The following is a 21,202-nucleotide window of genomic DNA, read 5'->3' on the forward strand; positions in this document are numbered from 1 at the left end:
AATTTTTCCTCTAAGGTAAGCAATTAAGCAGAGGACTAAAAGGCTGCTATTGGTACAGCTATACTTACTAATTATCTGAAAAAACTTATTTTGGTAAAACCTCCTAGTTTTTCTTCATTAGATCCGCTTACAATTTGGATAACAAAATTGGTATATCATGTCCTTTTCCTCCTCATAAACTATGCCAAATGGGGAAAAAAAATTATGAAATGGCGGAGTCTATAAAAATTTCCTGGCAGTAAAGAAAATACATTAAAATAATATTAATGCATAAACTCTCCCCTCTCAAGGCATTAACAAATAAAACTATAAAACTTTGATTGCAATTGGTGCTTTTGATACTACCTCTTAGAAGACATCTCCATGCTAGAAACATTGAGAAGTAATAAAGCATCAAGATTACACTTCCATTTGTTTGGGTTTGGACCACATATGAATAAGCAAGAAGCCTACAGGAAATGGTGCTTTCAACTGCACATATTATTAGACCAGTGAAAAGAAGAATGACTAAAGATGACTCATAATCATTACCCTCTGCAGTCTTTGGACGTTCATATGTGTAGGGACTCCTAGTAGTGACTGACACTGGAATGGTTGCTGCTGGAATAAAGAGAATTTTCTTGAGAGAAATACAGGTGCACCTATATCTATTTTTCAGCTGCTGGCATGGCTCAGCTGCTCTTGCTTCCCAGACAAAATTCACCTCCTCCCAACTATTCTGAAACACTGAGTAAACGATAAATTTACCGAATGTTCATAACTACCCTGTGTGACTTTTGTGGCTCTTAAAAATTCAAAAGTGCATTTATGCTACAGGAACACAACAGCAGAGGACCTCTCTAAATCTTCATCTTCCTGTTCTACTAAAGTTTTTTTCTCCTTCTCTTTATGGCTGTAGGCCACTAAAGAGAAACAGTGGCAGAGAAATCCTTTTTCTTTGGTAAATCTTTCTATTAATTTTCCCAAGTTTCTTCCATAGTGATGCCTTTGCATATTAGATGTGAAAGACTTCAGGTGTAAATAACTGTAAAGTCACAGAAGGCAAGGCTGAAGATCCCAGTAGATTAACTAGTGCCACAGCACATTAGATAATCAAGTTAACAAGCTTCCTGACTCTATCTACAGTACTTAATTAGGTTTGAAAGGGATGAACTCCAAAGACTGAAAAAATATAAGGATCTTTGAAGACAAAGTTTGTAGAATTATTTAGTATTAGCATGGTTTTATAACTGGAGCCCATTTTCATTCCTAAATACATCTATGGTCATTAAGTAACCTCTGTTCTTATCCAAACCTACAAACTTTGCTTCACTTTTTTACTCTGCTTTGACTCTTCTCAGTCTATCTTCTTTTACCAATACTTGCACGACACACATTTTAATTAGGAAAGAAAAAGTGATTGGTGAATGTTGTACAATGTGCCTAAAGTTATATTTTTGGACATACTGGTGACTTGTGATGAAATTCACAAGCATTTCAAGACTCACAAGTACACTTATTTCAAGGAAAACACCTTAAAATACAATAAAACCTCAGACCCTCTAAAACTCTGTCAGTTTAGATACAAAATTACTTTATTAATTTAAAAGTCTCTATTTCCCTGCATGAAGGTTTGTGGTGAGGGGAGGATTGTGTTTAAGTTAAAAAGACTGAATTATTTCAGAATTTTAATTTTTCCCCTCATTTATTTGCTGACATTTTTAAACAGTTAATGGTTGATGTATTTGATACTATTGCCACTACTCTAAGAAAGCAAAATATTCCAAAATTTCTTCAAGACAAATAATTTAAGTAGTTTCCCAGAGAGGTTGTGGAATCTCAGTCCCTGGAGAGACTGAAAAACTTTTCCAGAAAGAAAATGTTACAGTGCAGTTGGGTGCGTGATAGAAAATTCATTATCATTTCCTGTTCTGAAAAATGGAGAACTTAGTATGTTTAGATAGAGGTGTTCATGCTGACAATAGTATAGGTGAGGACAGTGGCTGGGCGTGATCACATTGGCAACAAAAACTCTTTTTCATCCAGGTAATAGATTCAATTACCCAAATATCAAGAAAAAGAATGGAGTTGTGAACTTCCACTAGAATGTATAGTTTGTTGTTTGGAAGGATTGAAAATTGTGTCTATGTTTGGGGGTTTTCAAATGAAGTTTTTTTCTCTACTGAAAATCAGAAACTGCACAAAAGACGTATTAAAAATGAGAGCCAAAATTAACTTTCAGGATCTCTGTTTGACCCAAAGTGGGTCATTAGTAAGTCCCTGATCAAGTATGAATTTGTCACATATTCTTCATTACTTTGATTCACTGTTAAGGAAAGCTGACAACGACTGTCATGACACAAGTTTCTAATTTAGTCTGAACTCTGAAGTGAGCAGGAACATCCTGCTCTTTGACCATTTTGCCACCCACCCAAAAGCCAGGTTCTGCCCATGCATATTTTATGCCTCAAATAATATCTTCTGAACAAGAATATCATCATTTGTCACATCAGAATACATGCCAATTTCCCAATTACCTACCTACAGGAAAATCCTTACAAGCTTTATTGTGATTAAAAAGTGTGTATTAGGATTCCACCTGGTTGGTGAGTGAAACCACCAACAGGGAAAGGACAAGGAAGAGACGAGTACAAACACAGAATCATGACACTTTTTTTGGAGTCATATAGAAACTTGTTATATAGCTATTCAGTGTGGAAACATCAGCATAAAATCTTGATCTTGTCAGTCCAAGGGTGTAAAATAATTTCATGCAACAGTTTTCAAATGAGTTGTTTTTTTTTTCTCTGCTGTTTTAAAAAACAACATGCTGGATTCAGATCTATATTCAAACATAGGCATTTACAGCAGAGACAAAAGTAATTATTCTTGTAATAAAACACTGGACTTCCTACACTAAAAATTATGTAGCAGCTGTAATCAGCATGAAAAACTAATTATACACACCACTTTGAGACAGTTCCAAGTCATAAGTACCATTCAGTTAACAAGCTTCCCAGGGAATAATTTGGTCTGAAGAGAGTAATTTCTTTTTACGAGCAAAAAATAATTTGCAGGGAATCTGGAAAGAATTTAATGAAATTGTCTGATCTCTTCCAGCATTAAGTGAGACATTCTTACAATAAACAGTTGTGCAATTTTAAGCTTTTTAACTTCATTATAAACCATGTAACATTATAAATATTTGTGTAACTTTATTTACTTATTCTCCAGGTCCAGAAAATGCCAGGTGTATTTTGTTCTCTGCCATATATCATAGACCAAATTCAACCCCAGTGTGAAGGTGCTATTTGAGATCATAGAATATGTCCTTAGTAAATTCCAGAACAGAATTCCACTCTTATTTCCACAGTTTCAGTTAAGTCTACATATGCATTAATGACCACTGAATCAATAAAAATCCTACAGTTCTATGTAAGATGCTATAACCATCAGCAAAGCAGGAACATTTACATGTTCCGGACTCTATGCTGAACTAAGTTGGAAAATTTGTGATTTTGAAATGAAAAGCAGGAAAACAACTTGTATCAATGCCGGGCTGTGCGAGTTGGTGATTTAGGATACAAAAGTTAAAAGTTTTCTTGGTTTGCTTCTTTTTTCTTTCCTTTTTGGATTCAATACAAAAATATTATTCGTCAAAGAGGAATTCCTCATCTTTCTGATGATTAAGTGCCAAACTTCACACAGAATAAATTTAAGCTAAAATGCACTACTTAAGTGATAAACTATAACAAAGGATGGCTATGGAAGTGAGTTACCAGGTTTAGTTCGTGGCTTTTTGGGTCTGGTAGATGGTCTAGGTTTAGATGCAGAAGGTGTGAGTTTTGCTTCTTTAGGAGCTGAAAGAAATATACTGGATTATAAGTTTATCCTTTCCACTTTATCACATAAAAATGAGAAGGGCAACAAATGGCTACTAGGAACAAGAGCAAATGGTAAAATCAGATATGCCAAGAGGGTTTCTCAAAAACCTTCCTAAGCCTTCACTACCCCAGCAAAATCCCTGCTTGTTCTTCACTGCAAAATTAAGTAGATTTAAAATATGTAATTGTAGCTTGCAATCAGATTCTAATGATCCTCTCATTAAGTTAGCAAATTCATTTTTGCAAGATACCTAAGACGTAAAACAATAGTCCTTTTTATCCTTCTGAATTCCAAGTCAATTTAAAGCCTTCAGAAGACATAAATAGACAAAATATGCAAAAATGTCCTCAATTTTCAGCACTATAAAGAAATTACTGGCAGGCAGCTGGAAGAACATGGAATCAATAATAAAAAACAGAATTGCTCCATAACTGTAGTCATTGAATTCTGCTAATAAAATAGAAGTAGCATCATGTAAATAGTAAAAATTAAGAACAACCAGTCCTAGAAACCTTTTTCCCCCTAAACATGCATGGGCTGGAACTATAATTCACTAATCTGACTGTTTGTCTGACCTCAGATGAACAGTTTTGGGCAGTGTAGGCAGCAATTTTGTTCATCTTTAAAAAGCTGCACTCTGAGACTGCTTCATAGCAGTAGACACAGTGGAAAAGTGTTTGACATTTACAGTGAGACATGAAGTGACTGAGAGGTGTTTTTCAAGCCAAAATGACATTCAGAAGGATTTATAAAACAGTAGAATTAACACATTCACCTAGTGCCACAGGAATCCTTCATTGAGTGTTCTAGGATTAGTACCCACAATATTACCCTTGCACTTGGCTTTTCGATTGTATTTCCAAGGGGTTTGTGATTATTTTTGAGGGTAAAGAGTGTTGGTGTAGAAAAACTCCCAATAAAATGGAACACAATTCTGATTCCCAAAATTTTACTGTACCATAGAACTAGAGAAAATGTATGGGGAAAAAAATGGTTTCTTCTTCTCCTAAGCTTAGAAAAACAATTCGGAATGCTTATCTCCTAACTTTTTCCCTCTTTTAGAGAAATGGATTAAATACAGTACAAGCTATGAGATGAAGTAGCAGAGTCCAGACGGTGGTTTGGACTGCAAAGAAGAATGACCAACAGCTACAGAAACATGTATTACCTAGTGTTGCTCTTGGTTGCTCAACAGTCTGAGAAGTTTTAGGCTTCAAAAGTGGTGGTTTAGGAGCTAGAAAAGAAAAATTCGAGTGTAATCGAACCAATCAGTAGATGTATTAGCAGGAAGCCAAGAGGGTTATAATTCCAACAGTTCAGGGGAGTTGTTTTTTAAACAGTCTGGAGAAGCCTTACTCTTATGCATAAGACTCTACACTCCTTTTAGTTTTGTTTCCTATGAAATTGCACACTGTATGCTTGTGGCTATGTGTGAGTCTGTTTCTAAGGCTCCTTCCCCATTTTTACGTTCTCAGGACATTTTCATCTGTTATTGGATTCAATTAGCAAATAGATTTACGTTATGGGAGAACAGTGAGAAAGGATGGATGAGGTTTTTGACTGAAGAAAAGAATGTGGTCCATATCAAATACCAGAGAATCTATGTGAAAGAGGAAACTTCTAAATACCAAATTCTTTCTGAAATGTTAAATGAGTACCTACAGTAAATTGTAAGAGAGGTATAAGACAACAAAGACAGCTCCTGCTTTTTACTGACCTGTCTGTTTATAAGACATGAGAACAGAAACATTTTAGGGCTCTAGTAATCCACACTGTAATACTTATTGTCCAGCACCTGAATCACTAAAGGAGGCAAATTAATTTCTCTTAATGCCAAATAATTTCATGTGTATATGAAAGTTTTTCTTCTACTTTGAGAAAGATCTCCTGTTTCCACTAAAATGGCAATGCTTTTCATTGGGTTCTCTACAGAAGGATTACTGATCACATGAGCAGTACTTTACTTTCAATCAACAAACTCTTTGGACTAGGAAAGATGTCATCTTTGCCATAGTATGTCTGTGGGAGATGGGGATTGGCAAGGGAGATTATAGAAATAATAATAACACATGTTGCTCATACAAGGGATATTTTCTCATTCCAGTCCTTTAGAAAGGTTGCAGGACTAGAGAACTTGTTTATGTTTTTATCACTGGACCCAAATGCATAAAACTGATGAGTTTAACTCTCATTCCTTATGTTAGGCAATATCAAATGATCAATTTTAGAATGATGAGCTAATCAGGATGCTTATGTACTGCATAGCTCCTATTGCTTTTACAAGTTTCACTTAGATATTTTTAGTGAACACATCTCTCTGCATACCAACTTATAAAAATGGTGCACGCAATTACCAGGTTTCACATCCTGTACTTCTGGGGTAGCAGATGGTTTCAGTTTAGAAGGAATAAGTGGTAGTATTTCTTTTGGAGCTGAAAGAAAGAGCTCAGTTTGCAATCAAAAATTGTTTAACAAGCATTTCCCATAACAAACAGCACATGTCACAAGTTTATATTGAAGAAAAGACAACTTAGTATGGAATGTCAAAGCTAGCTTGATGAAATAGGATTTTAAAATGTGGAATGGAGATGATACTGAAATGTTGTGCATTGATCAGAAATAAGATTGTGTGACTCCAAAACAATAAAAATTTCCATTTTGAAAGCTTTACAGACACAATCAGCACATGCGTGTGCATTGGGAGAAAAAGAGATAGACAGAACACTCATAAGAGGATGACGGTGTTTTGTCATGCAAGAGGTAAGTTTTACTTCTCTGAGACAGTAAAACCATCCAGAACTATGTTCTCATAAACAAATATGTCAAGAACAATCAGTCTAATGAAAATGGAAGGACAAGACTCTCTAACCAGGAAAAAGAATGTTTATGCATGTGAGACGATGTGCTAGAAGAAATGCATTCAAATGGGATGAAGTGCTCAAAACAAACACAGAGTTTTTCACTGGGTGAAAACAACATTACCTAATGTTACCCTTGGCCATTGAAAAGGACGAGAAGTTTTAGGTGTGAAAGATTCCAGAATGGATTCACTTGTTGCTGCTGGAAGAAATTATGACAGTCATAAGAGAGCAAAGAGCTAATGGAAGAAACTCTTCTTTCATAAGCAAAAACAAATTTGTTTTTACAAGAACAACAAATATTTAACTAATGTTTGGACAGTTAAGTATCTATTAGGGAGAAACTCAGAGCTGCACAGAGCTTCAGTCACTATAAATTGGCACATTTTTGATGGATATTTATTTCCTCCTGCCGTTATTACAACTGCTCTGGATCTCAACCACTGCTGAGTAAGATTTTAAGCAGAGCTCTTGAACATTTTGGGTTTTGGTGCAATACTCAAGGGAGGTGATGTTGTGTAAAATGCAGGAATTTATTGAAGAGGACATGTTAAACAATTTGTCAGGCATTAAAACATACAGCATTTGGAGAAGAAAGCTGACAGCTGATCCAACCATGGCTTCAGTCCAAAAGCATCAAGTATCTGTGACTGTTAACCAATTTCATGCTGTTAAGAATACACTATCCTTAATCTTTTTAACAAGGTTGCAACAATAAAATGCAGCCTGCAGCTCACATCACAGTGTTTTCATCATAACTACATACAAATACTGTTTCTCAGTTATCTATGTGGCATATCTTTCAAAATACTGAAAGAGACTCATGTGATTATGAGTTGTCACAAGCATAGTAACTGTGAGAAAGCACTAATTTCAAATGCCAGCAGGAACATACTTTCAAAATTCAGGTGTTAGAGGCTAATACAAACATGCACTGAAAGTGCTATCAGTGTACTCATTTCAATCAGTTTTAGAGCATGATTTGAGCTACTGAACTAAGAACTAGGTATAGAGATTATTGTACCTGGTCCAGGACCTGCTATTTCAGGCTTACTAGGTGTCACAGGGCTTGAAAAAACAGGCTGAATATCACTGAAAACTATAAAAAAACAGTAATCACAATAATCTCTGATTATTAATTCTGCACATAGCTTTTTTAGTTATAGAAGAACAACAAAAATGTTAAAGGCTAGACCTAATTTGCAATGCAAAGGTCCACCCACCATAAACATGTGTTACCTCAGCAATGGAGCAGTGTTGGTTTAATGTGTGAGCTGAAGCTAGTTGTTAAAATGAGAGCTAAAACTAAATTGTCAGTTAGTTAAAGTTCATATTACTTTAGACAGCATGGCCTATGTATTTTGAAGCAGCCCAAAAAATATGAAGATAAAAGAACTTCTAATGCCGTGCTTATACAGATAAAACACTCCAAAAAAGGCAGCCCTACAAACATATTTCTGTGGGGGAAAAAAAGACTGCCTTAATTCTTTTCAGTGTTTTATTTTCTGTCAGTACTTTGTACTTTGTTAACGAATTTTAATGTCATATAATCTATGTACATATACACACATGAAAAACAAGGGTAAAATAAAGTTAAAAGAAGTCACTGAACAGAAAAAAATAGTTAGAAAGAAGCTTCCCATGCTGACAAAACAATATATAGTATATAAATGTGTTCTACCTAAGTGTATAACGATTAAGCTTGTAAGAAAAAAACCAAGTAATTTAAAGATTCTTATTAAAATTTAGTAATTATTATTATTAGTAGTAGTAATAGTAGTAGTAGTATTAAATCAAGATTACTTCATGTAAGTATATCCCGAAGTAGCCCTAGTAGCTTTTTGAGAAACAAATGTGAGATCAGAAACACTATCAAATAAGTTTCTCAGCAGTAAGGACAAGTTGTCATGTAAAAATAAGTACTTTGTCTGTCTACACTAATGATCATGACTCAAGCAGAAGACAATACGGAAAATGACCAAAATATCTAGGATTAATAAGATTTCAAAAATTGCTGTCAAAACATCAAAAGGAGTTTAATGGAAAAGCTAATGCGTTACTGTTACCCGTAGTTGTTGTTAACACGTGAGGTGTTCTGGAAAGTGAAGGCATAGATTTTTCCAGGTCAGCTGAACTTGTAGCTGCAGAAAAATGTAAATACCCCTGAGACAGATTCATATGATGTAGATACATGAAAGGGGGGGAGGAATCAGAAAGATTGTTTTACATTGCTCTGCAAGATGCCAACACCACTACAATAAATTCACGAGATTTCCAGCTTGAAAAGAGAGGAACAAAACCTCAAAGTTTTGAAGATGTCGCATGCACCTAAAAGACACACCCTGCAGAAACTGCAGTCTCCCTAAAGCAGACATCAAGAGGAGTCAATTGGTCTATCTGTGCACATGTAACAGGAAAACCCTGTGCTTTTGACTTCACCTGCACCAAGAGACCTACATACTTTAAATACAAACAAATATGAATTTCTACAACCAGGTATTTCTATTGCCAAAGCTTTGCTTGTTTCGATACAGCAGATGTCAGTATTTTGAGTTACAGATTTTAATATATCATGCAATTTGTCATTTGTGATATTTTATCTAATTGACATAATATAAATTAACACAACTATTGTGATAGAGTCATACAGTGAGGCAGCAAATCCAAAACAATACTGCTGGAATACTAACTTCCAGGTTTAGGATAATTCTCCTTCTCATCTCTCACTATGAATACAAATTTAATCTTGAATACCTATAACCCCAGTAAGAAAAGTTCAGAAGTGAAATAACAACATAACTTGAAAGAAATGTTTAGAAATAGAGAAAACTGCAAAATAATCTGTACTATGCAGTTAACTGAAAATACCTTATGGCAAAATATCCAAGTTAAGAATATATCTTCATAACTGATAATTAATCCATTTAGCTATTGGTCCTTATATTCAAGAGATTAAAACAACACAAAATAATATTAAATGCTGTGGTTACTATTTATTTAATCCTATGCCACAGAATATCACCAGGTAGTTATAGAGCCTAACTATCAGACACTGAGACAAAATTCCACTTCAGACAACACTAAGCAATGAGAGCAAACAGCCTCTAACTGTAAAATCCTTGATGCAAAACCAAATACTAAGTTATGGAAGTATCATAAATATGATTTACCAGTCTCTATTTTTGATATTTCTGCAGATGCAGATGTTTGGGACAGGAAAGTAATATGATTAGAGTCCAGTGAAGCTGGAAAAAAAAAACAACAACACAACCAAAACAAAACATTCTTTTTGGCATCATCTAAACATATAGACTGAACAGGTTTCAACATTTACTAAGAAACTAGGACATGAGAGAAGAAAATGTCTCAAATGCACATGCAATGGATTTTCTAATGTAAATGTGTGAAGATGCACTGCTGATGCAAAAAATGAAGAAGCAGTTACAAGAAATATGAAGAAGACATCACATTACAAGAAATGTGAAACTGCCATATCCAATACCTGAAGTAACATATGACTCTTTCATCTCTACGCTTACACTTTTCCCCAGTGTAGGCCCCAAGAGAAATAAGTTTGACTAAAAGCACAAGATCTCTTGGGACAATTCCCATCTTGCATCATTACCAGACCTGCAAGAAATATCATTACCACCAAACACTGCTGGTGTCTTGAACCTTGAAGAAACATGCCATGGTTCACCAAAAGCTGAAAAGAGGCATCGAGCTTAAAACCCTAACATGACCTCAAAAGCAGCAGCAGAGCAGAGTGTTCCCATGCCCAGGTGATGGCAACGTAAAGCCATGGGCAGAAGACAACCAGCCATCTTGAAAGTCAGTGATGAAGCAACAAACAGCTGCACCCTTGGACCAGGACTCCCTGAAGGGTGGTTGAACTGCTGTGCTGTCCTCTTGTGCCAGCCCCGATGGGATTTGCCTCTGAAAAATGCTGTCATATTGGAACAGAGAAGGCAAGACCCGCTCCCAACACACAAAGAAGCAGAGGGATGGAGCTGAAGGCAAGGTGCAATCACGTGGTCTCTCTGCAAGATGTCACATGCTTCCTGCAGAAAATACTTGTCAGCAATGGAAAAAGCATGGGATCAAACAGCAGAATTGCAGAACCAGTGTGGTGAGTGCTTCAGCAAGCCAAGCTGCACCAACAGGTCTTCATCTTGTCCATGGGAGATGAGAAGGATGCCAGGTGGTTTGGGGTGAGAGGCGTGATGGGGAGCAAGGGCGATGGCAGACAATGGAAAAAGAAGAGGTTTGCTAGTTACCCATCACAGTTTGCTTGGTTGCCAGGGAGGAAGGAGTGGTGGACTTCAGCCTTGGTCTTCGAGTAGCTAAGATCAAACACAAAAACCATCTTCAGGTCCTCAGACAGGCTGCTGTTGCAGGGTCATATCAAGACAGAGCTACAGAAAAGGAGACATGGCCCTGCTTGGGCCAGGCTCCCCTGTCACAGCATCACTCTCTGCAGTAGCAGGATGCTGTCTTTCAATTGGCAGAGGTAGCCCAAGGTGTCAAAGGAAACCTAGAAATGGAACCCCAGAAAAGGCCACAGAAAGCTCACATGTGTAACAATTTCTAATAAGGAGCCATGGAGGTCCAACCACATCATTGACCCCACTTCTCAGGACATCGACACATCAGAACAGGCTCACCACTGTAGGGAAAAGCATTGCCAAAGTGAGGAAGGAAGGAAGGGAATGGCTGGCTATTTACCCATCCTTGTGGTTTCTGGTGAAGCAGACAAGGTCGATTCCAGGGCTGGTCTCTTGGGTGCTACAGTCAGACATGGAAATGATCTTGAGATATCCACTGAGCCTTGCCACAGCAGTACAAGCAGCATCAGTTCCCAGCCCCCAGATATCTGTATTTAGGGCCACACATGCTTTTCCCTGGCATTACCTTGTGACTCAGTGATCAAATCAAGAGTCAACTGTCTTGTTGTGGTTGCAAGTACCACAATAGTCCTTGAACCTCAGTAACTAAATGGCTCTCTATCAGCATAAAAATTCCTAAGTGTCTAATTCACCCAACCCCTCCTTACGTTTCCTTGAAAGATGCTGAAACAACCGTAATTGCAGAGAGAACAACGGAGTTAGGACTCATCTTAGAATTTGAAATTCAACATGACATGTTCTGGGCATGTCTCCAATGCAAGCAACTGCAAATACTAATTAATAATTAGTAATTATTCTAGCATGAAGGAAGAAACTGCACATTATACTATCAATATCCAGTCATAAGTCCAACCCTTCTTAAAAGTTCAATAATTTTTGCAAATAGGTAATTTCTTACTGTTTTCACTACTATTATTGTTTTTACATAGAATAGACCTCACATGAAAGGCCTCTCCACTCCCCGTGGTATATGATAATTCTTGTTCTTCTTTACAATTAGTACCTGAGCCAATGATTAACATGCCTGTTCATCAAGCTTGAACTTCAGTGCTCATCAAATAAGGAAAAATTAACTTATGTACTCTAAGGAATCCATAAGACATCTATACCACATTAGTAAGAGGAAGTAAAATTATGTTTCTACCATATTGGAATATTTAGTTCTAGAAAGAATTTTCAAAATAAAAACTTCACCTAGAGACACACAGGAATTTTATGACAAATTCTTTTTGTCACCGGTCCCTTCAAAACTGATTTTTCAAGTGATGGAAAAAAGCATTGGTTCAAACATCATAATTATCATGAGTATGGCAAATGTTTTATAGTGCGTTAACAAACCTAGGTATTGCTCAAAGCAGATGAAAATGATGTCAAGTGACGGCACAGAAAAGCAAATAAATGAAAATATAATATTTACCCTCCACTGTTCCTTGGCTTGCAAAGTGAGGGGAAGTAGGTTTCAGCTTTGGTCTCTGAGTAACTAAGATTAAATCAGAAAACTGCCTTCAGAAAATAGAGACAAACACTTTTTTTCGAAGCAATGTTAGTACAGAGTTTTAGATGAATCAAGCCTATATTACATTCAGGGTTTTTTTATATAACTATTTGCATTCATTACAGGATTATTCCATTTTTAAATCTGGGTGGTTTAGTTGAGTTAGTCTGTAGAATACAGACTACAGAATACAGTTAATCTAGTGAACTAAGCCTATAGAGCAAAAAATTATGAAAAGTGATCACGAATCTTAAAAATTAAGTGTCTCGTTATATTTTATATAAATGACTGATCATCCTGCTGACATATTTGACATTGCCACTACCAGGAAAAAAATTGAAATGTGTTGACTACATTTTAAAATACAGCTTTTCATATTTAAGTATTTCAAAGTGATAGCAATTATGATGGAATCACTGTTTACCCTTCACTGTCCTCGTGGTTTTCAGGAATGGAAAAGTTGTGGGCTCCAGGACTGGTCTTGGGAGAGCTAAGATTAGAGATGGAAACTATCTTGAGATGTGAGGGCAATCTCTTTATGCGTATGAAAGCATTGCTTTAATCACATCCAAATAAATCAATATTTATTTGGGTATACTCTTTCTACCAAATAAATCATACATCTGTTTTTTTGTCACTCTCTATTATCAAAAAAGCACCCAACCACTAGTTAAACACTACCCCTATTGCACACTATTGGCAGTCATGATGCTTCAGAGCTGCCTTTTAACAGCAGTAACTGACAGACTCCAAAATCCATTTTCAGGCAGCAAACAACTACATTCAAACTATATATTGAAAAGTAGTCAATGAATATGCAGTCAGAATGTGCATCGAAGATACTGTCAAGTTTTGGATATATATTTAATCTAAAAAAGAATTAACTAGCACTGATTATTATATACGTCACTACACTTAAAAACCTGAACTTTGAGTCTAAAAAAATACACACCTGGGAAAAAAAAAGCGGAAACAATAGCTTCTCTGCTGAAAAATGAATTAAGGTGAACTTAAAAAGGATTTCCTTCAAGAGATGAGCCAACTGGTAGGCGAAAAAAAACTTGTGCTTTCTTAACTAAAATCTGTAAGAGTCTCTAATAGACCAGCAGTTCCTTAATTTACAGGAGTTTACAAGTTTTCATCCTGAAATGGTATGAAAGACTTCGAACAGACAGAATTTCATATCCACGCTGTAAGACAAGTATAAGCTAAAAGTCACATCTATTTCCAGTTATCAGTGAGCAGATATGTAAACGAGAACAGTGAAATGCAAAGATCATAATAAAAATCCCTTTTCTTGCATAGGAATATATTATTGAAAAATACAGAGTATCTCATTAAAGAATACAGCAAATTCTTAACCCAAGCAGTGATAGGTCAAACAGGTTACCTCAGAAAGTGGAATCGAAATTTTAAAATTGCCATCACACTTGCAAGAACATGGGAAAAGTAGAAGAGTGTAAATTTGATGGACCAAAAAAGAGAAAATTATGAACATGGAATTCTTGTTCTTATTAGACTCCTACACTCTCAGCAAATAAAATCCTTCAAAAATGAATCCAAGGTTTGTAGGGTAGATTAATAGGGGATCTATTGAAAGAGTTTCCAAAATTTCTCCCTTTCAAAGATGCATTTGACTACACTCTTCTCTGTGGCTCTGTGCTGTTTACTGTCCTCTCCATCTTAATTTTGTTTGCTGAAAAATGGGAATAACAAGAGTTCCACAAATATGTTTTCTGAATTACCTAGCCAAAGTTTGCACCTTTACTAACACTGATTTGAAGAAGTGTTAAACACAGCAATTAATATGACAAATATAAAAGGCAGTACCTAGCTGTTAGTGTTCAGGGGAATACTATAGAACCTTTACAAACATCTATAGAGGTTTGCAGCAGAAGACAAGATTCAGACCAATAGAATAAAATGAGAGTTCCTGTGTTCAGCATTAAATGTGTCCTATAGAGGAAAAAAATATTAAAGAAGCTGGTTTGATTCTTTAGGAAACATGCAGAAAGCTGACAAACCTTTTATCTCCCCAGATAAAAAAATTATTCCTTTTTTCTCCTAGACATATCTGGACTATCAAGGTCTCAAACTACCTAAAGAATTCCTGGACTTGGGTTTGCAGTTTTCACTGTGCTATCTTTGATCTCTGTAATAAGAATTTTGTCACTGCACCACAGCTAGGGAGTCCTCCTCCACTAGAAATATACTTGAATATTCTACGAAACTTCAGAATTTACAACTTGAACAACTTTTAAGCTGTTTTAAAACCAAAACTGAACATGAACAGTCAATATAAAATAAATATACAAAGAGAACTTCCTACACATATCGCTCCCTGTCTCCAACATTGTAACTTACTGGGAAGATGTTTTACATACCTATAACCACAGAAATTCACTTTCATAAAAAGAAAAAGATAAAATAAAAAAATGGTATAACACTTCAAACAACACAGTAGCTATCTGTATCAGGATACTCTGCACATAGTGGAGAAGTTGAAGTTTGATTATGAGTCTCACAGTGTTTCATAGTAAAATTCTATTACATTAAGCAATACATAATTGGTCAATGGCAATTATGGGTAATACTAAGAATTAGTACTGCAAAAGTGAACTAAGAGTTTGGAAAAAAAGTCATAATCCAGCATTTTAAACATCATATATATATATTGCCTTAAATTAAAGTACCTGATGCAGAATTTTTATCTTGCAGTTGTTCTTATCCCCAAAGTAAAGGAAAGCAAACCAACATTTCACCAAAAGCACACTGGGGACTCTTTTGATAATTCAAGAACACTCAGTTCACAAGAAATGTCAATACCAGACTGCATTGATGATATTTCCGTGACTCCAGATGCTTTAGACATGAATTTTGAAGCTATCTGTGTTTCATTAAGAGTTGAAGAGAAAATCTGGATTTAAAATGCTGAGGAATCTAACTGCTCCTGGGATAGCAAACACACAAGTTGTGGTGTTCAAGATGATGTAATTGCAAACACAAACCAGGTACTGGATGCTTAAAAGTCCTTTCTGTATTATGTGAATAAAGAGAAAGATATGCGGCCCCATATGGTGACAAGAGGACCCTGATGGTATACAGAACTTCTAAGAATCTTCTCCCTTTACACTTTTTGGAGTTTAAATTACACCAGCAGAAAAATGAAATTCTTACAAGTTGGTGTAAAAGATCAATCCTTTCTCACTATGTACCAAAAATGATTTCTAGCTGCTGATCAAGAAATGATTGATTCAAAACAGTTCTTTAACTAGCTTGCCATTTAGAATTAGAAGCAAATGTGTTCACATCAGAAAAATGGAAGCAAGTGTGTTGAAAACTAAAACAGCTCAATCAGACATGAAAATCATCCCTTAACAGACTCTACAAGAGTGGTAACACTGTGGTTTTAAAGGAAAAAAAGGCTAGATTGAAAGTATTGTCATTACCTCAATAACCACATTGGATTTTTGGGCTGTATGGCTCCGTAGAGCACAATAAATATGAAGTCATTAATCAGTCTTCAAGAAACAGTCTTGAAGAACTTTGGCAAGTAAACATTTGCTAAAAACAACTAATTAACAAGTGACCAACTAAGCAATAGGTTTTTAAAAGAAATCATGAGGATAAGTGGGAGACCCACTCCAGGGGATATAACATGTAAGCAAGTATTTCACTGCAGTAATCTCATTGTGTGGCTGAACTTCACTATTTTTAGTTGAAAGAACCTTCTATTAATTCTCTTCGCTTCCCCTTTCTCCCCTCCCCAACACAAACATGCAAAACCAAAAACCAGAATTCCTTAGGTTATTCTAAGCAAATCCCTTAAATACAAACAGCTGTACATGCTAGGGTTTCCCATCTCAAGTCTATGACTAGAGTATGTAAATTAAGCATTATTATAATATTTAGTCACATTTTTAACTTTCCTTCAAATCTAGGACTTATCAACATGTTTATGTTGAATTCCAGACTAGATCAGGCATGACTTTTTTCCATTCTCTCAAACACTGTAATTGTTGAGAAATTGACCCCTCTAGTTTGGAAAAAGTGCAGTATAACTTTCTTTATAGGCAAAGAAAGCAGAATAAAGAATTGAACTTGAATTTGCTATTATATCAATACATAGAAAACCATGATGGAAAACCATTACTGAAACTTTCTGTTAAAGTACTTGATTATAAGTTATTGCTCAGTATGGAAGACGCATTAATGATAGATACTAATTAATACCCCAGAAGAATAAATATATAAACCTAACACATCTCTATTTCTTGATTTTAAGAATGCTTAGTTGGAATCTGCAAGCTTTCCCATTAATCTGCAATTACAGGCAACTGGACAGCTACTAAAAATTTTCTGTCAAATATCCATTTAGTCTACTGTTTGCTGCGAGGAAGTTTTGGCAACAACCTGAAATAGGCTTTGGATGAAACTGTCATTATTGAAAGAAAGTGAAATATTTCTTCTTGCAGGTACAGTAAACCAAGCAGAACCTTGAGCATTGATAAAACTGCATTTGTTCAGTGTCATTTTGTAAGGCATTGGTAAGTTAGCTTTTTTTGTGAATCGAGGAAGTAGAACCCTAAAGAATAAATGTTGGGAAGGAAGAACAGGAAAACTACGTACTTTAGATTATTATATATTTATAGGTGTAAGTAATTTAATTGTCAATAAAATACCATCATCTAACAGTTTAATTTTACTGGAGTCTGGCATAACAGGTATTTGAAAGCATCACATCTACCATAGAAGCATCAAGTTAAGATCAACTTGTTGCAAATATTTTCTTTAATTACAATGTTGTGCCATTTATTTCAAAAGCTGCACTCAAGCAATATAGCAATACATCTCATAAGCATGCTTTGGTTTTCGTTAGTTTTGGGCCCATGCTGTCTCCCAATATTGGCAGCAAAATGTCTAACTTAAAATAACTGCTTTAAGTATACTCAAGTTAAAGTATTTAAGAGTCTATTCTCCATTATTTTGAACTCCATATATTCGTTATTATTGATTCTATTATTTCTATGGGACATACTCAACCCTTGCAACCATCAGAATAGTTTCATTAGGGGACTAAAAAAATATTTTAATTAGCTTTCACTCTTACCCATCTGCGGTACCGCAACTTAAAAAGAGAACACTACTGTATGTAATAAGACATGCTGATTAACATCAAGCAAAGCAATACAGACCTGTAAATATATCAGGAATGTAGACCAAAATTAGAAGAGAATATTTACTGTTTTAAAGCATCACACAAAATTTCCTATATTTCCTAAGTCTGGTATTTGAGAGAGCAAATGAATTATGTTTGTTCTGAAGTTATTTTCAATCATGTTCAACTTAATTAACAATATTCCAAATGTTTGATGAAATCTCTGTGGGAATTTCTATTTAAAACCACATTTTTCAAGTATTACCAGGTACAGCTGATGGCATTTCTTGAATGCCAGATGTTTCAGATGTTGAGGAAATGTGCTGATTTTCATCCAAAGCTGAAAGAAAATCTGGAGTTAAAACGAGAACTGACTTCAGAGCTGCAGTATTTGGACAGTAGCTGGTGTGCAATTCAAGATGACACTGATGAGAGATCAAGCAATTTGTAAGCAGCTGCAAAGATCAGCTGTGAAATGAGGTGCTACATTAACACTGAAGCTGGTGTGAAATGAAGTAGGGCCAATTCCAAGTAGCTCATGCTAAATATTCTTCTTCTCACTGGCCTTTGTTTTAAAGTACCTATTCTTTAAATGAAAATTGCAGCTACCAGAAGAAAATTAAAGGCAATATAAGCTAGCAGAGGGTTTTTTGTAGACTGTTATTCAGTCAGTGTGCTAAATTATTCTTCAGCTTCTATTACGCAGAAATGGCCGGGTTGAGCAGGGATGGGAGTGGGGTGGAGGGAAAGCCTAGCATCAAGTAGTCTTCAAAGCAACATGTCTGAATGAATCTTAGCACTGTCCACAGCCAATGCAAGTGATGGCAAGGGCTAGAAAAGCTGATGCAATGGTATGCTATTTACCAATCATGCTCCCTCTGGTTTCCGTGGAGGGATGAGAAGTGAATCTCAGGCTTGGTCCCTGGGTAGCTAAGGTCAAATATGAAAAAAATCTTGAAACAATAAGTGACATCAGTCTTTAGATAAGGTGATTTTTGGCCCTTAGCATGTCTGATGGATCTAAACTTATTTTAGATTTCTTGCATACACACTTCTAATTGATTCTGTGGTGACCTACTCCATTCTTCATCTTGTGGGTTTGGTTTTTTTTTTTTTTTTTGATACATAACATCTAATTCTGACGCATTTCTTACAAGGCCAGCTCTCTGCATCTGATTTTAAAATTCTATCCAATAGCAACAGCTGACAGCAAGCCTCTTCTCCTTTACACTTTAGTTTGGGTGTTTCAGATAAGTCTTTTAAATAAAGAGCTGCAAAAGTCCAATATTATTTTGATACAACATGCAGACCCTTTTCACATAAATGGTATCAAAACACTTTCCTGAACATGATCTATAAATTTGTATTTTGCCCAGGGATCACATTTTTCCTCCAACTGCCACAAAGATACTTTGATAGAAACAGGTTTACAGAAACTGATCATCCTTTGGCAGAAAATGGCTTAAAAATTATCTTTATGCTTTTCTGATAGCATTTTAATGAAAAAACAAACTCAAAAAAAAATCAGATTCTATTAGATCCCCAAGACCACCGTTTCCAATACAGATATTATGCAGTCAGCATGAAAGAAACATGCTCTATCTCCATGGGCAGTGTTATATGAAAAACTGAACAGTAGGTGTTCCTGATGTTAAGAACACTCATGACTGATCAAAGTTGAAGGCCAAGTAGTAAGAAATCTAAGTAGCCCAATTCTTTACATCAAAAGAGAATTCTGTAGTAGTTTGGCAAGAATAATGCCACAGAGAACAGTAAAGCCGTGCCTGAGTAACTGCTAAAACTCTTCTACCTAATGAAGATAGTTTGATTTGACCGAAATGACCTTGGAAAAATGGAGTTCTCAACTTCAAAAGGAAACAAAAATATGGTATTCATGCAGAGGCAGGATAACTGTCAGCACCACCCTTGGAGTATTAGCACAGCTGCATCATGTTTGTGTTCAGTGTGAATTCTGCAGTGGATAAAAGCTAAGGTTTGCTACATTTATCTGTAGTGAGAAACTAAAAGAATGTGGGCCAAAACCCCTTAACAAGTAAGACTAGAGAAAACATGAATAGCGTATGTGTATTGTAATAAGCTAATCTCCAGATGACAAAATATGTCAATGCTCATTTACCCAATTTCACTTGGTTCATCCCCAGAAAGAGAATGATGTTTGATAAACTGATATTATAAAATATCACTTGCTTAAATCATGCTAGCATGAGCAGAAGCACAGACGAGAAACTCACAGCAACTCTCTACTATTTTTTAGGATTATATTCTGGGAAAAATCTCATGGTCTAATACAAATGCATATATTGTGCCTAAGACCCTATATTCTTCATAAATACATGGGGAGAAGTGATAAATTATTAGCAGAAGTAATTGTAAAAATAACCTTTAACGCCAAAATGCTGTAATGCAGCGGTCTTTTGAATATTAGAGACTACTTAAAAAAGTTATAACAGGAAACAAATGTTCAAACAACAAATGCCTTTAAAAAGTGCGTACTAGCTAAAGAAAACCATTCCCTCCTCAAAGGATAACTGTTATGCTGACAACCCAAAATTCATCAAAGCCTGACAGTTTCCTTTCAAGTGCTAAATTCTGCCCCACACTCCCCATCACAACCCTTCAGTAACATGATACGAGCCTGAAATAGCCGGATGGAATCAGGATCACTTACTTGAGGCCAAAACTGCTGGACACTCACAACTATTACAAATAACATGAAGCCTTAATGACCAAATGAAAGACCACTGGAGGCAACATTAAAAATATGGGACAAATAAACATCAGAATAATATCACTTACATATCAAGAAAAACAAAGGATAGGAAATAAAATAAATGCAATTTACCAGTCTCTCGATCTGACATTTTTGCAGATGTGGAAGTTTGGGGAGTGGAAGAGTGAAGAAAGTCATGGGAGGCTGGAAAAAAAATTGTGGCTTATTATTTAAATAATACATCAACCATCGCACCATGGGATCACCTGCAACCATGGACTTGATGGTTTAGACTACAAATAATGAAATGAAGAACTGAAATAATAAATAAAGAATTGAAAAAACCATAAAAACATATTCTGTAAAATGAGCAGAATTTTAAAAAGAAAGGTTAATGTGCAAAGAAGTGTAAAAACACATAAATATGATGCAAAAAATTCAGTGGGATGACATAAGTTAAATGGAAAAAAATCCCGAAAGGTTAGTAGAAATGCAAAAAAAACCCTGAAAAATTGCAAAAAAACTGGGCAAAGGGAAGAAAAAAGGAAGCAAATTTATGAAATGAAGACACAGAAAAAATCCAATTAAAAAATTAGCAAAAATAAAAGAACATAAAAAGTGATTAAGACATCACCACACAGGGAAAGAGAAAGGAATATTCTTAGCCCAGCCAAATTTGTATGCTTTGTT

General features: G+C 35.6%; 1 protein-coding gene across 21 annotated transcripts in view; it reads right to left on the reverse strand.

The window, feature by feature from the left end:
• Positions 1-21,202, reverse strand: part of ABI3BP (ABI family member 3 binding protein) — a 143,348-nt gene that overhangs the window by 51,806 nt on the left and 70,340 nt on the right. For 8 of the 21 annotated variants that reach the window (XM_051780914.1, XM_051780913.1, XM_051780927.1 and 5 more), the window contains exons 17-31: positions 20,645-20,716; positions 18,646-18,711; positions 18,047-18,121; positions 13,048-13,113; positions 12,546-12,608; positions 11,448-11,507; positions 11,000-11,065; positions 9,893-9,967; positions 8,789-8,863; positions 7,747-7,821; positions 6,847-6,924; positions 6,219-6,296; positions 5,033-5,098; positions 3,759-3,839; positions 532-600 (exon numbers count right to left, since the gene is read on the reverse strand). In XM_051780914.1, the coding sequence (XP_051636874.1) occupies positions 532-600; positions 3,759-3,839; positions 5,033-5,098; positions 6,219-6,296; positions 6,847-6,924; positions 7,747-7,821; positions 8,789-8,863; positions 9,893-9,967; positions 11,000-11,065; positions 11,448-11,507; positions 12,546-12,608; positions 13,048-13,113; positions 18,047-18,121; positions 18,646-18,711; positions 20,645-20,716 (1,065 nt within the window). Of the gene's footprint in view, positions 1-531; positions 601-3,758; positions 3,840-5,032; positions 5,099-6,218; positions 6,297-6,846; positions 6,925-7,746; positions 7,822-8,788; positions 8,864-9,892; positions 9,968-10,999; positions 11,066-11,447; positions 11,550-12,545; positions 12,609-13,047; positions 13,114-18,046; positions 18,122-18,645; positions 18,712-20,644; positions 20,717-21,202 lie in introns of all 21 variants that reach the window. The other 13 variants (XM_051780923.1, XM_051780919.1, XM_051780933.1 and 10 more) reach the window with 11 other exon arrangements.

The sequence above is a fragment of the Manacus candei genome, unplaced genomic scaffold (genome assembly GCF_025592945.1).
Source record: "Manacus candei isolate 608988 ecotype Guabito, Panama unplaced genomic scaffold, ASM2559294v1 h1tg000014l, whole genome shotgun sequence".
NCBI classification, from domain to species: domain Eukaryota; kingdom Metazoa; phylum Chordata; class Aves; order Passeriformes; family Pipridae; genus Manacus; species Manacus candei.